This window comes from Oratosquilla oratoria, chromosome 26 (assembly GCF_046742065.1).
Source record: "Oratosquilla oratoria isolate Oo_2021 chromosome 26, ASM4674206v1, whole genome shotgun sequence".
Taxonomy (NCBI): domain Eukaryota; kingdom Metazoa; phylum Arthropoda; class Malacostraca; order Stomatopoda; family Squillidae; genus Oratosquilla; species Oratosquilla oratoria.
The window spans coordinates 12,410,914-12,428,879 of NC_134802.1; the positions used below are offsets into that span (position 1 = coordinate 12,410,914).

At 39.9% G+C, this 17,966-nt stretch overlaps 2 protein-coding genes across 11 annotated transcripts in view; one reads left to right on the top strand and one right to left on the bottom strand.

The window, feature by feature from the left end:
* Positions 1 to 17,966, top strand: part of lic (dual specificity mitogen-activated protein kinase kinase lic) — a 109,779-nt gene that overhangs the window by 57,812 nt on the left and 34,001 nt on the right. For all 10 annotated transcript variants that reach the window (XM_076209336.1, XM_076209335.1, XM_076209342.1 and 7 more), the window contains one exon: positions 12,193 to 12,259. In XM_076209336.1, coding sequence (XP_076065451.1) covers positions 12,193 to 12,259 — 67 coding nt within the window. The remainder of the gene's footprint in view (positions 1 to 12,192; positions 12,260 to 17,966) is intronic.
* LOC143039188 (uncharacterized) lies at positions 522 to 2,036 on the bottom strand. The gene is made up of 2 exons (XM_076209045.1): positions 1,419 to 2,036; positions 522 to 1,257 (listed from the first exon to the last, which is right to left on the bottom strand). The coding sequence occupies exons 1-2, from the start codon at positions 1,892 to 1,894 to the stop codon at positions 867 to 869; spliced, it is 867 nt and encodes a 288-aa protein (XP_076065160.1). The 5' UTR covers positions 1,895 to 2,036; the 3' UTR covers positions 522 to 866.

Sequence of the window (17,966 nt, forward strand, 5' to 3'; positions counted from 1 at the left end):
AATTAAATTATGGTAGAAATACCATAATTATGGCAGACAGCGCAACCTTGGTGAGATGCTGTGCTGTGCTGCCGTAACTGTCGTACGGGATGCTGGATGCCACGTGCAAACGTACAGTAAACCAGTAAACTCAAAATATGTGCATGTAGGCATCTGCTGAATGTGGTCGTAAGTACGGGTGGACGTAAGTCGCACAAGTCGTAACTCGGATAGTGAGTGTATATACAGAGGTGGGCGCGCGAACCTTTTTTTGGGTTCCGAATCCGAACCCGAATCTTCACTGGTTTTGGGTTCCGAATCCGAACCATAATCTTCACCGGTTTTGGGTTCCGAACCTCTGAATAGCGAACCCGATTTTCAAAATTTCAGTGTGACGATTTATTCCGAACATTTGTCCGCGAACCTCCGAATCTTTAGAAAATAGCAAAGCGAACCTTAATTCCAATACCTTCCGAACATTTCCAAACCTAAATTTTACTCATTCCGAATCTCTGAATATAAATTTAAAGCTTTCCGATTAAAAAAAGTGTTTTTTAAGATATCTACATTATTTATTAAACAAATTATTACTAGAAAAACAAATTATTAATATAAGACAGTAAAAAGTAAAAACAAAAGTTCACAAAACAAAACAGTAAAAACATTTAAAACAAAAATTCACAACACTTCAGTTTTCACTCTTCACTCTTCACAGATTCACTCTAACTTGTCGGCCCTCTCTCTCCCTCTTAACCAACTTCAAGTTTCCCTTCATGAAGGTCAGGTTCTCAAAGTTCAGATTGGTCAGAGAGGCTCGCTTTGGCCTCAAAATGTCCGAGCCAAAGCTGAAGAGTCGTTCAGCTGAGGCAGACGAGGGCAGGGGAGTGTTATACTTGATGAAACAGTTCACCCAGTGCTGCCTGTGCTCCTTGAGGAAGTTTGCCCGGGGAGATCTTCATGATGCTTGTGCCGAGAATGGCGCCCCAAGTGTCTACTTCCTTGCCGACCTCCTCCTCCAGGTTGGCCACCACCACAGGCTCCTCCTCGTCCTCAAGAAGGAAGGCAAACTCGTCGTGCTCGCTGGTGTGGCTGGCTGGAGGCGGAGGATCCCCCTCCTTGGACCTGATTTGGGCCACAAGGTCCGACACCATCTTGTCCCTCACCAGGTTGTACAAGTCAGGATTTGTCCTGCATATGTACTTGACCATCTTTAGACGGAACCTGGGGTGGAAGGCAGTTGCAAGGAGCTTCTCCTGGTCCTCAAACATGTGTTGAAACCTGAAAAGATTAAGATACGAGTTAATTTGATTATTGATTAATGATTATTGATTTTTTTTTTTTTTTCAATTACTATAAAATATTATATTATTTTATTATTTATATAATTATATTATATTATTATTATTATTATATTATTTTAAAATATTAAAAATATCTACCTTTCAGTGAAGCCTTTTTTGTCTCTGCCATGGTGCTCCTGTGTCCCCAGGAGGTAGGTGACAAGGGGCTTGGCATGCTTGATGCTGTTGTCGTCCCTAAGCAGGTTCAAGTCCCTCTGGAGCACCATCAAGTTGGGAAGGAAGTTCCCCATGTAGGCATGCTGGTCTGACTGCATTTTGTCCAAAGCATTGGCAACTGGGGCCATAACTTTGACATACTCGGCGATGACCTCGTTGTCCTCGTCAACAAAGGCGGAGATCGGGTTGGGGCGCTTGCTGGTACAGAGATCATTGATCTTTTTACAGGTGTCCAGGTCCTGTAGCAGGCCAGAAAGCATCTTATAGCTGTCATAGCTGGAGTTCCACCTCGTCGCGCCAGGGACTTTAAGTTTTTTGCCGATAGCATCCTTTATCTCGGCTGCGACAGTTCGGCAGCAGCCGACCTTCTGAAGATATTCCTGCCACCATGGTTCCATTGTGGGACCTGAAAAAAGAATATTTATTATTTAATATTTTATTACAATTCACAAATTAAAAAATAATAATAATTTACATCTTTTTAGTTTTTACCAAAAGAACAATAAATTATTTAATATTTATAAATTATTAATTTATCAAATTAAAAAAAAAAAAATTATTATACTCCGGAAACATCCTCAGACGCCAGGAGGTTCAGAGTGTGTGCACCACACCTCTGGTGTTTAGGCAGGCTAACCTCGGCTTCGTCAGCCTGGTCCAGGGCCTCCTCCATAGATATGACCTGAGGCTCATCAGCCAGCTCTTCGTCAGGCTTGTCCTTGCCAGGTTGTATGACAACGTCCTCTTGTGCAAAGTTGACAAATGCACTTGCATAGTTTGTGCCATTGTCTGTGGTTGTGCAGAGAATCTTGCTGCTGATGCTGAAGTCCTCATGCAGCTTGCTCAAGGACCTCGCCAAGTACTCGGCTGTCTGGCTCTCCTTCACCTCCTTCATGCCCAAGACTGCAGTCGTCCTCTCCAGGGTGGCCTTGTCCAACCACGAGACTGTGGAGCCTATGAAGGCCCGGTTGTGGCTCGACCAGCTGTCGGCAGTGGTGGCCAGGTAGTCCTGCTTGGACATGATCTGGGTGAGCTCATTTTTGGCCCTGGCGCTCATATGCTTGATGTCGTCGCCAAGCTTTTTCCTGGACGGCAGCTTGAACTGAGGGTTCAGGTAGTTGAGAAAGGCCCTGAGCGCCTCTGACTCTGTTGTTATGGTGGGCAGCATGTCGCGGATAATCCACTGAAACATAAAAAAGATGTGTGAGTATTTGAAGTTGAATTTTTGTTATACCCCGTCTGGGGTATTGGCTGCTTGTTATTGTGGCAAAGTAGCATGCAGTCGATACTTTAGGGTCTATATGGGGCGCCCCTACGGACCAGAGCCACACATCATTTTGTCTATGATAGAAGAAATTCTGTTCATAGAGAAATGATGACACTTTTATACTACGACTGTCCCTCCATTATGCTGTCCCCCAACCTCTTGTTGCTGTCCTGTACCATTTCTCTGAGTATTCTCTTTCTGTGATGGGGGAATTCCCTATGGTGGGGGAAAAGAATACTGCCACCAAGTATCCCACTTGGATCGTAAGAGGCAAGAAGAAAGGGACGGGGAGAGGGACTAGGCATCCTTCTCCCTGTAGCCCCACGGGGCATATAACCTAAAAAGAAAAGTGAAGGCATAAGGGGTGCTGGAGGGCCTTGGGCCAGCACCCTAAGGTTTGGGTCTTTTAATGTGCGTGGATGTGGTACAGATGAGAGTAAAAGGGAAGAGATAGGTAGTATGTTTGTGAGAAGAAAGATGGATGTGTTGGCTTTGAGTGAGACTAAGTTGAAAGGGAAGGGTGAGTGTAAGTTTGGGAGTGTAAGTGGGAGGTTATCAGGAGTGAAGAGAGGGCGAGGGAGGGAAGGGGTGGCTATTCTAGTAAGTGAGGAGATAGGTAAACAGGTAGTGGAGTGGAAGGAGGTTTCCTCAAGGATAATGTGGATGAAGGTGAAACTGGGAAAGGAGATGTGGGTCTTTGTTAGTGCATATGGGCCTGGCAGTGAGAAGAGCGTGGAAGAAGGGAGGCCTTTTGGATAGATTTAAATGAGTGCATAGAGGGTTTAGGAAGAAATGTCAATGTAATAGTACTGGGAGACCTTAATGCTAGGGTGGGAAATGGTCCAATCGATGGAGTGGTTGGGAAGTGTGGAGTTCCAGGAAAGAATCGTAGTGGAGAGTTGATGGTGGAAATGTGTCTAGAAAGAGAGTTGATGATAGCAAATACAGTGTTTCGGAAGAAAGTCAAGCATAAGTACACATGGGAGAGGGTGGTGGAGGGAAGGGTGGTAGATAGAGCGCTAATGGATTATGTAGTGGTAAATAGGATTATGATAGGAAGAGTTAAGGATGTACATGTGCTAAGGGGAGAGGGTGGGGGAATATCAGATCATTTTTTGGTGGAAGGTAAGCTGAGAGTGGAGGATAGATGGAGAAAGAGGAAAGGGACAAAAGGTAGGGAGGTTCTTAGAGTGAACTCCTTGATTGAAAAGGAGAAGGAGAAGGAGTACGAAAAGAAGCTGAAGGAGGAGTGGGAGGGAGTAAAGGATGGAGCAGAGATGGGTGTGGAGGAGGAATGGGGATGGTTCAAGGAGGGAGTCTTAAAGTGTGCAAGGATGGTGTGTGGAACAAGAAGGACAGGGGGAAATAGAAGAAAGGGTAGTGAATGGTGGGATGAGGAAACAAAGAAGGTTATAGAAGAGAAGAAGCGAGCATTCACAGATTGGTTACAAAAGAGGATGGGGGAGTCATATGAGACGTACAAAGAAAAGAAAAGAGAAGTAAAGCAAAAGGTAAAGGAGGCAAAGAGGAGAGCAGATGTGAAATGGGGTAGGAGTATGACAGAAAATTTTGAAAGTAATAAAAAGATGTTTTGGAAAGAAATTAAGAGAGGAAGAGGAAGCGAATCAAGTAGGGAAGAAAAGGTAAAAGGTACAGATGGACAGATGATAATGGAAGAGAAGGCAGTAAGAGGAAGGTGGGCAGAATATTTTAGGGAGTTGCTAAATGTGAAGGAGGATAGGGAGGGAAAGATAGCTGCAGTGGGAAATGCTAAGAAAATGAGAGTAATGAGTGAGGAGAATGGAGGAGAAATAAGGAAGGATGAGGTGAAGGCAGTTGTAAAGATGATGAAAGCAGGTAAGGCACCTGGTCTGGATGGATGCCATGCAGAATGTTTGAAAAAGGGAGGCTCAGTGATGGTGGACTGGTTGGTGAGGTTATTTAATGTTTGCTGGAGAGAGGGTAGAGTACCGGAGGACTGGAGAAGTGCCTGTATAGTTCCTCTTTACAAGGGAAAAGGGGACAAGTGTGAATGTAGTAGTTTCAGAGGGATTAGCCTGTTAAGTGTAGTAGGGAAGGCTTATGGGAGGATCTTAATTGAGAGGATTAGGAGAGGAACAGAAGGAGTAATTGGTGAGGAACAGTGTGGATTTAGGACAGGTAGAGGTTGTGTAGATCAGATCTTTGTGGTAAGACAGATATGTGAGAAAGCTATAGGAAAGGGGAAGGATGTTTTTTGGGCTTTTATGGATCTGGAAAAGGCTTATGATAGGGTAGACAGACAGGCACTGTGGGAGGTTATGCAGATTTATGGGATAGGAGGAAAGCTTTTGGGAGCTGTCAAGAGTTTTTATGAGAGTAGTAGAGCTTGTGTCAGGATTAGAAATGGAGAGAGTGAGTGGTTTGAAGTAAAGGTGGGACTTCGTCAAGGATGCGTTATGTCGCCCTGGCTGTTCAACTTATACATGGATGGGGTGGTGCGAGAGGTGAATGCTACGGTAGTGGGAGAAAAGTGGGAGGTGAGCCAGCTGTTGTTTGCGGACGACACTGCGCTTGTGGCAGGGTCAGAGGAGGGATTGAGGAAGCTGGTGGCAGAGTTTGGGAGAGTATGTGATAGAAGAAAGCTAAAGATAAATGTGGGTAAAAGTAAGGTGATGAGATGTACAAGGGGTGAAAGTGGCAGTAGACTGGAAGTGAACATTAAGGGAGAGCGACTGGAGGAAGTGGATAGTTTTAGATACTTGGGTGCAAGTGTAGCAGGAAAAGGTGGAGTGAAGGTGGAGGTAGAATGTAGATTGAGAGAAGCGAGTAAATGCCTTGGTGGATTAAAGAGTGTAATGAGGAATAGACATTTGGGAATGGATGCGAAGAGGAGACTGTATGAAGGAGTGATTGTGCCAACAGCACTGTATGGGGCAGAAATGTGGAACATAAGAGAAGAAGAGAGAAGGAGTTTGAATGTGTTTGAGATGAGGTGTCTGAGAAGTATGGTGGGGGTTACTAGGCTGGATAGAGTGAGAAATGAGGAGGTGAGGAGGAGAACAGGGGTGAAAAAGGATTTGGGAGATAGGGTTGATGAAAGAATATTAGGATGGTTTGGACACATGGAAAGAATGAGTGAAGAAAGACTAGTAAAAGAGGTATGGAAGGCAGATGTGGAGGGAGTGAACATGAGGGGACGTCCTAGGATGAGGTGGATGGATGGGGTGAAGGGGGCTTTGGGGAAGAGGGGAATGTCTGTTGAGGAAGGAAGGGAGAGGACGGAAGACAGAGGTGAGTGGAGAATGGTTGTATATGGATGATGTTGTGATTGCATGAGGAGGAATGGGCGGGGGGGTGGGGTAGTATGTGTGAGTAAATTTTGACGCAGCCCGAAGGGATTTCTCCCCGTCCTCTCCTTATATGCAAGGGGGGACGGAGAGGGGGGGTCGCCGATTAAATGAAGCGGCCTTGCTGTTGGATATCGCTCGCGTCAGATTCACTCTCAGTGAGGCCGCTGGGTTCATGGACCTTGGTGTGTCAGACTGAGCGCTTGGGTTTCTCGACCTCGGTGTCAGACTGAGCGCTTGGGTTTCTCGACCTCGGTGTGGATGTCACGTACTTATCCATTGTCAGCGGTGAGTGTGATGTGCGTAGAGTAGTCTAGCCTCCTTGGGTGTCCTCTCCAGAGTGTTGTCAGTGCAATGGTTGAAGAGTGTCTGACTATTGTAGCACTGTTTAACTAAATCGTAACCTACGGGACGCAGTGACAAGAAAGTCTGCAGACTGTGCAGATTTGTAAACACTAAACAAGTGCTCTGATTGGCTGCTGCAGTCACCGGCGCATGCGCGGTGGCTGCGCGTCACTAAAAAGCGTTCTGATTGGCTGGCAGCCAGCTGCGGTCACAACATGACGAGTCTGTGTGGTACAGATAAAGCAACGAGTTAAACACCACGAGTATATTTCCAAGTTCAAAGAAGGGCAGTCCAGGCAGTACTACAAGTCTTTGTTTCGCATTACTACACACAGTCACACAGCCTTGCATATCGAGCACATTTCGAGCAGTGGTCATTTGAGACACACACACACACACACTTTTGTTGGATGGATGGTGAGGATTAGTGTTCTGAAGAAAAAGTGAAATTTTCGTGGACCTCAATGCAAAGGAAGTATCTATTGTATTTACAGGGAAGGGGATAACTCATGGTGTCGTGGGAAAGTGAGGAAAAAGGAGAAGGGGAGGGATTACTGAGGGAAATGGAAGGAAATGAAGAAGGGGAGGACTTGGTCCAAGAGGCCAGACGTCTTGTAAACAAACGAAGGACCGATGATTCTGGTGATGGGATTAACAAAATTGTAAAGATTAGAAATATAGATAAGAGCAGCACAATGGAAGGTGAGGATAATAATTTCCAGGGATTTGATGACGGTGGGGGGGATACCAACCTCCCCCGATTGACAAGACTAGAGGAGAAACTTGATAAGATGATCGAACATTGGGAAGACAGGTTCGGTAATGTAACCAACATTGCGCAGAGAGTTGAAAAGTTGGAAGAACTAGAGAAGGCAAACAAAAATTTAACTAATGAAATAGAAGAATTAAAAAGACAGTTAAAAGAAGTAAAAGAGGAGAATGAAGAATTAAAGAGGAATAATAAAGACAATAAAGAGGCCATAGCAAAAGAAGCACAGGGTTGGAAAAAAAATCCAGGAAAACAGTAAAGTTGCATTTACTGACATAATTAAACAGCAAATGAAAGAACAAACTGAAGACTCAGTTATCAAAGTGATGAGACAGAAGGAGAATATAGTAAGAGACGTAGCAGATAAAAAGAAATGTATAATTATATTGGGAATGGAAGAGAAACATAGCCTAGATAGAACTTCAAGAATCAGTGAGGAAAAAGAAAAAGTAAGCAGCTTACTAGGATTAGTTCAGGAAGATGAACCTGAAATAATGAAACAAATTGAAGAGATGTTTAGGCTCGGAAAATATAGTACAGATAAGACCAGACCAATTAAGATTAAATTCAGGTCACAAACAACAGCAGATAATATCTTAGCAAAAACAGGGAAGCTAGCAGCAAGTGAACAATATAAAAAGGTATGGATGAAAAGAGAAATGAATAAAGAGGAAAGAGAGGAAGAAAAAATGAAAATGAAAGAAGCTAAAGAAAAAAACGAGACCAGAACCGAGTCAGAAAAAGAAGAATTCTACTAGAGAGTAGTGAATATGAAATTCAGGAAATGGACCATAACAGAGAGAAACAAAAAACAGAGAATACAATGGAAATAACAGAAAGTTAAGAGTGTCCTACACAAATATAGATGGATTAATAACAGGACTGAATGAACTGAACGAGTATCTGAAGGAAAAATAAACGGACATAATGGGAATTGTAGAGACAAAATTAAAAGGTCCACTACTACCCAACAGCATAGGACACAATGCATATAATTATTGGATTAGAAACAGAGAGATAAAACAAGGGGTGGAGTTATGTTCCTGACTAAGAAGGATATAAACGTGAAGAGTGTCACATATGGAAAGAATAGAGTAGAGATGATTATGATCGAAGTGGAAGACAGAGATAAGAAGAGCAGAAAGTTTGTAATAAACTATGTGCCCCCAAAACCAGCCTCGTGGGAAGAGAGTGAACATAAAAGTATGTTAGAAGACACAAGAATAACATTAAACAAGATAATGGAAGATGGAGGAAGAATAGTTATGATGGGCAACTTTAATTGCAAAGAAATCTGCTGGGAAGAGATGACCGTAAAGGGTGGAGAAGACTCATGGGGAAATGTTCTACTTAAGATGATTATTGACCACACAATGACACAATGGATTCAGGAGAACACTAGGTATAGAAATGAAGAACCATCGAGACTAGACCTAATAATCACATCAGAACCTGAAATAGTGGAAAAGATAGAATACCAGGCACCAATAAGTAAAAGTGACCACATATTGAGAACTAGAACTAAATGAGAAAAAATACATGAAAAGAAATGAACAATATAGAAAAGGAAGATTGATGTATGAAAAAACAAATTTTGATAAAATAAGAGAATTCTTTCAAAATGAAAACTGGGAAAGAATACACAAAGAAGATACAACAGTGGAAGAGAAATGGAATATTTTGACAAAAATGTATAAAAAAGGAGTGGAAAAGTATGTCCCAAGACAAAAACAAGTAAAAGAATATGTAAAGTGCTGGTACAACAAAAGTTGTAGGGAGTTAAAAGACAAAAGAGACAAAGCTTGGACCAAATGGAAGAAATACAAAAGACCTGAAAAATTGAAAATATAAACTTGTTATAGAAATGAATATGTACAAGCATGCAGGGAGGAAAAGAGAAAATATAAAAAAGATGTCATTGAAAAATGTAAAGATCAACCAAAACTATTCTACAAATTTGTAAACAACAAACTGAAAAATAAACAAGATTTAGAGAAATTAAGACAAGGAGGAGTTGAATACACAGAGGAAATAGAAATGGCGGAAATTATGAACAGGCATTTTAAATCAGTGTTTACAAGGGAGAATATACAACCAGAAGAGATCGAATGGAAGGAGAAAATCCCCCCTATGAAAGAAATAGAACAAAGAATGAAATAATGAAACACTTGAGTAATCTTTATGTTAGAAAATCGCATGGACCAGATGAAATAGCAAACTGGATTTTGAAAGAATGCAGAAATGAACTGCAGACAAAATACATAGCATAATAAATAGTTCCTTGAAAGAAGGAAAAGTTACAGAAGATTGGAAAAAAGCAAATATAGTACCTATATATAAAGGAGGAAATAAAGAAGACCCTACCAACTATAGACCAGTCTCTCTAACAAGTACAATAGCAAAAATTTATGAAAATTATCAAAAGTAAATGGGTAAAATATTTAGAAAAAAACAGCGTGCTAAATCCAAGGCAATTTGGATTCAGACAAGGACAATCATGCGTCACTAATTTAATATGTTTCTATTCAAGGCTAATAGATATAATACAAGAAAGAGAGGGATGGGCTGATTGTGCATTTCTAGACCTAAAAAAGCTTTTGACAAAGTACCACATAAGAAGTTACTTAAGAAATTAGAAACTGAAGGAGGAATACAGGGCAAACTGCTTAAATGGATGGAAGACTTTTTGCAAGAAAGAAAAATGAGAGTAGTGATAAGAGACAAACACTCAAAATGGGATGACGTAATAAGCGGTGTTCCACAAGGAACAGTTCTGGCCCCAATAATGTTTGCTATATATATTAATGATATGGATGAAGAAATTGAAAGTTATATGAGCTTCTTTGCAGATGATGCAAAACTATTAAAGAAAGTGAACATGGAAGAAGATTGTGAGTCACTACAGAGTGATCTAAATAAAGTATGGGAATGGAGTAGGAAGTGAGAGATGGAGTTCAACACTAAAAAGTGTAGTATAATGGAATTTGGAAAAAGCAAAAACAGAATAACAGGATCATATAAATTGGGAGAAGAAGGAATAAAAGAAGTAGAAAATGAGAAGGACCTGGGAGTCATTGTTATGAATAATATGTCACCTGAGAAACATATAAATAAGATTTTTGGAGAAACTTATAATTTAATAAGAACAATGAAAGTGGCATTTACATACCTGGATGAAGAAATGGTGAAGAAAATTCTAATCACTCTGATAAGACCAAGATTGGAATATGCAGCAACGATGTGGTCACTCAAGTACAAAAAAAATTATAAAAAACTTGAAAGAATACAAAGAGCAATTACAAAATTGGCACCAACTCTCAAAATTATCATATGAAAAGAGACTAGCAAAACTTGAACTACAGACACTAGAGCAAAGAAGAGAGAGAGGAGATTTGGTTAGCTATTTACAGAATCATGAAAGGCATAGAAATTATTGATAGAGAGAATCTGATAAAATGGGATGATAGAAATACAAGAGGGCACGGAAAGAAAATCAAGAAAGAGAGCTATAGAAGAGATTTGAAAAAGAACAGCTTTCCTCACAGAGTAATAGACAGTTGGAACAAGTTAGATGAGAAAGTGGTGTGTGCAAAAACAATACATGAATTTAAAAATAGTTTAGATAAAATGAGATATGAAGATGGGACACCACGAGCATACAACTAGGTAAATACTTACATGCCCATACTGAATAGAAGTGATAAAGTAAAACAATGCTAATGGTCAAAGGCGTCTCTAGTTGTTACAGAAACATAGGCGTCACCACATCTGTATGCCGCGGAAAAGTTGAAAACCAATGTTTGGTCGTCTTCGTTTTTTTAATTTTTCCCGGGATACGGAGGTTCAGATTTGTGAAAAAAAGACGTTCCGAACCCGGAAGTCCGAATCTTTTTTGACGTCGGTCCGAATCTGAACCTCCGAACCCAAATCCGGGATTTTGCCGGTCCGAACAAATCCGCGGATAAAGGTTCGCGAACATTTGTTCGGAACGCCCACCTCTGAATATATATATATATATATATATATATATATATATATATATATATATATATATATATATATATATATATATATATATATACAGGTAAACGTCGACTTACGATGGCATTAGGTTTCGATAGAGCCATCGTAAGACGATCTCATCGTAAGTCGATCCCCACTCTGTTCCGTGGTCACTGTACCTAGCCTACCTGTATATTAACCACCAGAGATACTGAATATAGCCTATTAAACATGTACAGTAGTTTATTTAATTATTTTTATCCTTTTTACCATATTCAAACACTATAATATGTATTTTCAGTACGGAACTTAAATCTCGCGGGCAGCAGCCAATGCCAGCCGTACGACGTGACGTAATAATACTCGCATCATAAAATATAGTCACCGCTTATATCGATCGTTCTCTCTTTCACCCGCGAATTTTGAAAACCACAGAGAATTGGATTTAGGGCACATTTGAGAGAACGTAAAAACACAGGGGCGACTACAATAAATATAATCAAGACGCCGATATGGCAGCGTCGCGAATCCACTTGCTCCTCATGACGCCTATGTGTGCGGCACCGTATGGAAGGGGTTAAATTATCATATCGTCGTCGTCGTCGTCGTCATCGTAAAGTCGAACAATCGTAAGTCGCGGCCATCGTAAGTCGACGTTTACCTGTATTGCTTTATATATACACACAATGTAATTTGCTCCACAAGGGACTTAAGATAAAAAAGGGAAAACAAATGGGTGTGAGATGGTTGAAAAGTCATTGCATGCTTCCCAAGTTACCACCCTTATAAAGAGAAAGAGGCCTTTGATATATAGCTAGATAGACATAAATATACCAGAAGGCTTTTCCCCCTTATAAGTGTGGTGTTTTTATCATCCCTCATAGATGAAGGACCATCTGCAGTCACCCATAGTCCAGGTCAGAAGCAATGTAGCTTTATTTATAATAGATATATGTATTTAATATAATTTTACTTTCATTACAGGTCGAAGGCCGAAACCAATCAAAAGGCCTTTGCCTAAATTTAAACTTGTGGAAAAGGACAGGCAGCCGTAAGTAATAGTTTTGCTTGTACTCTTGTGATTAGGTAGTCTATTTTCATTTTAATTTTATTATTTGAAATGAGAATGTGTTGGGGAAAATGATGAGGTACAATCTTAGCACTATTTAAGCAGAAAAGAGTGAAAATTATGCATATTTTCTTCATATGCATAGTCACCTTGTATTATGGGTAGTGGCTGATCAGATGGGGGGAAATGTAGATAAAAAAAGAAAAAAAATATATTGGAGTATTCATATATTCTAATTCAATAAAGGTGATTAAACTACATGGAGTAATTGGTTGGACCACATTGGTTTATGTGAAAGATTAATATACTGTAAGTACACACACTCCTCTTCTTACTAATAATTGACTTACAAACTTTGAGATTTACAAAGGACAAGGACCACAAGTTCAAATTGTGGTTGTTTGGATCCAGTTTCCTGTCCACAACATCAAAAAAATTTTGTTCTGGGTGTCAGTTCGGGCTAGTAATTCTGGTTACTACTCCTGCCATGCAGCACCATAGTTTTAGTACTCCTAACATCCTAGTTCTTTGTGCTTGTGTATCAGTAAGACATGCTTGCTTGAGATCAGTTTAGTTTGTTTTAATTGATGAAAGAGTATTAGGATGGTTTGGACACATGGAAAGAATGAGTGAAGAAAGACTAGTAAAAGAGGTATGGAAGGCAGATGTGGAGGGAGTGAACATGAGGGGACGTCCTAGGATGAGGTGGATGGATGGGGTGAAGGGGGCTTTGGGGAAGAGGGGAATGTCTGTTGAGGAAGGACAGGAGAGGACAGAAAACAGGGGTGAATGGAGAATGGTTGTATATGGATGATGTTGTGATGCATGAGGTGGAATGGGCGGGTGGATGGGGGGTGAGGTAGTATGTGTGAGCAGAATTTGACGCAGCCCGAAGGGATTTCACCCCGTCTTCTCCTTTTATGCAATGGGGGGACGGAGAGGGGGGGTCGCTGATTTAATGAAGCGGCCTTGCTGTGGATGTGCTGTGTCTTGCGACACTGCTTGTGACCCAGGGCAGTGGACAAGGTGCAGGGATGACCCGTCATCCAGGAGGTGCTAAGATAAGAGGGAGGGTGGAGGGGTGTGGAGTGTATTTAGGGATGGAATGGGTGGGAATGATTTTATGCCTTTTCCTTTTTGGCTACCCCCCTTGTAAGGGGGAAAAAGCCTTGGTATATGTATGTAATTGTGAAATATTTTGTGCATCCATTATCCATCATAGCTAGTGAAAAGTGTAAGAGTGATGAAAGTGGCATCTATCTATATACCAAAGGCTTTTTATAATCCTTATAAGGGAGGTAGCCAAGTCAAAAGGTAAGTACCCACTCCCACCCATTTCACTCCCATCCACCACCCTTTTCTCCCCCTCATCTTAGCTTCTCATGGATAACAGGTCATCCCTCCATCTTGCCCACTGCCCTAGGATTTATTTTATTATTATTATTATTATTATTATTATTATTATTTTTTATTTTTTATTTTATTTTATTTTTTTTTTTCCCAGTGGTTGTATGGAGTGAGCAATGTTACTCCTGATTTCTGGGGTGAACCTTCCACTCTGTTATATTTTAAATGTTCCAGTTTGTTCAAGTAGGCTTGAGTGTTCTTTGCTGCTATTCTGTATTAACTGTGCTGAATTGGTATTGTCAGGTCATTTGCATGTAATAGAAGATGGGTGTTTAGTTCTAGTTCAGGAGTTTGTAGATCACTCATGAAGAAGTTGGACAGTAAGGGTGAAAGTATTTCCCCTGGAGTGATTCCTATATAAAGTCTTTTTGTACTTAAGATATTGTTGGGGGTTACTCTGCATTGTCATCCCACAATAGAATTGGATAACCACTTCTTGTCATTGTTATTGATATCTATCTTAACCACTTCCATATGGTGACGCCTACGTAGGCGTCATGAGGAGCAAGTGGGTACGCGATGATGCCGACGTCGGCGTCTCGATTATATTTATTGTAGTCATACCTGCGTGACCCTCGTTCTCTCTAAACTGGCTTCATCATATTTTCTATGTTTATCAAAATTCACGGGTGAAAGAGAACGAGTGATTGAGTGGTGACTTTATTTTTTATAATGCGATTATTATGACGCAACATTGCACGCCTGGCAGCTAATGCTGCCAGACGTGTGATGTGCCCCGGAGTGAAGAGGTTAACCTCTTCAATACAATGACACCTGTGTAGGCATCATGTAGCACGAGTATTTACCTCGTATTTTGCGGGAGGAGAGCTATGCTCATAGTGACCCACGGTTGTATCTTTCCACATCCAGTTCTTTCTCAAAATCATGTATAGTTTTAACACTAACTGTTTCCTCTTTCAGTTTGTTCCATGTATCTATTACTCTGTATGGAAAGCTTTTTTTTTTTTTCTGATCTCTTCTGTAACTGTCTTAAGTTTCTTCTCATGTCCTCTTGTATTTCTTCTGTCCCATTTTAGTAGGTCATCCCTATCATGAATTTCCATCCCTTTCATAATTCTGTAGATGGTTATCAAATCACCTCTTTTTCTTCTTTGTTCTAGGGTTGATTAGTTTGTCCAATCTTTGTTCGTATGTCAAATTGCAAATTGTTGGTGCCATCTTTGTTATTGCTCTTTGAATTCTTTCTAGTTTATTTATTTATTTATTCTTTTTGTACTAGGTGTCCATAGAGACACTGTGTATACAAGGATGCTGGTATCGGCGTCTTTATTATAGTTATTTTGTAGTTGTAGCTGTGTGACCCCAAATTTCTGTGAACTGGTTTGATCACATTTTCTGTATTTATTATTAGAGTGAAAGAGAACAAGTAATACATTAGTGACTTTATATTTTATAACATGAGTAGTGTGATGCATTGTACATTAGGCATCCAATACTGGGAGTAATCATCTCAAGTGACTTGACACCTGATAAACATGTCACTAAATTATTTGGAGAGACTACATGGATGAAGAGATGGTTAAAAAAAATAGTGGTTACACTGATAAGACCTAAACTAGAATATGCTGCAACACTGTGGGCACCAAGCACAAAAAAGAACATAAGAAAATTAGAAAGAATCCAAGGAGCAGCAACAAAAATGGCACCCATACTGTCAAATCTGACATACGAACAAAGATTGGAGAAATTACATCTATCAACACTGGAACAGAGAAGAGAAAGAGGTGATTTGTTGACCATTTACAGAATTATGAAAGGGATGGAAATTCTCGATAGAGACGATTTATTAAAGTGTGACAGAAGAGAAACAAGAGGACACGAAAAGAAGCTAAAGGTCAGTTACAGAAGAGATTTGAAAAAGAATAGCTTCCCACATAGAGTGATTGATGCTTGGAACAAACTAAACGGAGAAATGGTGAGTGGCAAATCTATACACGATTATAAGAATAAACTGGATGCGGAGAGATACGAAAATAGGTCACTACGAGCATAGCTCTTGTCCCATAAAATACAACTAGGTAAATACAAGAATTTAATGAGATTATCTTTTTGGATAGTATGTGTCTGGGGACTTTGTCAAAAGTTTTGTTTTTGTTTAGTAAACATGACTGTTCTTGCTGGTGGGGCTTTTTTCTTGAATCCAATATCTGCTGCCTTATATTTGTGGCCAGAGTGTTAAGTGTCCTTCCTTGAAATCATGTTGATTAGAGAAGGTAGGTATATCTGTTTTTGCTCTTACTACAACCAGCCTCTCCATCAGCTTGGATAGTGAGATTTATCTGTATGATGCAAGGCTTTCTAATGGTTTGTTTGATTTCAAGATCGGTATTATGTGAGATCTTCCAAATGTTCAAGGTGTTGTTTAGCCAGTAGTTGAAAATATCAGTTAAAGCTCTTACAGCAATTTGGCCAAAGTGTTTGTGGTAGGTAGGATTTTATGGAAAGTGGGGAAGGCATCATTGTAATGTTTGATTTTACATATTTATTAATTTTTTTACTTTTCCTGTTTCCTGTGGGTTTGAAGCTAGTTTTGGAGAAGTGCTTGATGATGTCACATTGCTGTTTAGGTAATGATATTTTGTCTTGGGTTGTTCCAACTGCCTCATGGGTGGGGGGTGATTAAGTTTTGAGCTTCTGATAGTTTTTACTGGTCTCCATATATTTTTGTTGTCAGTCTCTCCATCTTTTTTTTTTTTTTTTTTTTTTTTTTTTTTTTCCTTTTTTTCTGTTTGGATATTTGTTTTGTTAAATATTTAATTGCATTAGTTTTTCTTTATCTTGTTATTTGAAGTATTTTTTTTTTTTTTTTTTTTTTTTTTTTTCTTAGATTAGGCTATCTTTTGTGAAATGTTGGTGTTGACTCGTTTCTGTAGCTTCAGACTTCAAGGCTTAAGTGATTGATCAGATATTTAACCCAAGTACAAGAAATTCCCAATTCCGTATTTTCCGGCGTATAGTGCGCGACTTTTTTCCGTTGGAAGGACCTAAAAATGGGGGGTGCGCGTTATCCGGTGGTGTGCATTATCTACGTCCTACGATAAAAATTCTGCGGCTGTGTGTGTAATTTTTTTCACAACAACGTGACGATGTTGGCCGTCACAAAGTCGGGACGGCACACTTCTCCGTGACGTTCCGTGAGAACAAGAAGAACAGCCATGGTGACATGAAAGAATACGACAGCATGGGCTACCGTATATAAATATTTGGTATAGGTAGGTATCTATCGAATCTTATTTTTCATGTTTAAATAGGCCTAAACACCATGAAACATGATCAATATTCATGATATTTGCCCATGTTCACAGCATCCTAGTTTGAATTTTTATGTTGGCTTTGTTGCTTCACTTTAGGTATGGTACAAATTCCGTTGCGGCCGTTCATAAACTCGTGTCAAACACCTGACTACAACACCCTCTTTCGGGAGTTATATTAACTAACCGTCACCTCGATGAGAGACTGTCCTATTTCACCACTGTCATTGCAGGTTCAAAGCTAAAACGAAACAGTCTGTAGTTTGTTTCAGTATTAAATAATAAATGGTAAAGACGAATTATTTCCTCAAGATATAAAATGAACATTTTCTGTAAAAATCCCGAAATTTTTGCTGTATATTTTACTTTCAATAAACTTTTTTTTAGATCATATTTCCTATAAACTATTTAAGCTACAAAGTAATAAGGGACCAACGCACAACATGAGTCATATACCGGTACATGTAGTTCCGACTTTTTCTTAGTTGTGTCCTGATTGATGCCTAAACTGACACTTAATTTAGTGACAAATCAACAGATTTCCCAGCGGTGGCTCTAGCCAATGAAAAATACTTCTCCATGTAACCTCGTTCACATGATATAAATACCGAGGTAAAACTGCGTTATAGACAAATGCGATCGGGCATGCGCGTTATACGTCGGTGCGCGCTATCTGTGTACTGAGATAACGAAGTGTATAGGTGCGCATTTTAAGCCGGAAAATACGGTACATGAAATTCCCCATATATGAAAGGGACATGTACCTGTAAATATTTGTGGATTGATAATTTGTATATTGAAACAGTTTATCCCATAAGGACTTTAAGAAAATGTGGAGTAGTGTTCCAGGAGGCCCCCCCCCCCCAGTAACCCAGTAAATACTAGACAGTAAAGCTCTTAAATTAACATATGTAATGTTAGTAAAAGAACTTCAAACTGGTGTTTATTCATTGATTATGTACTATAGTTATAACAGAGAAACAACTGTAGTGAGGTACACAACAAGACTT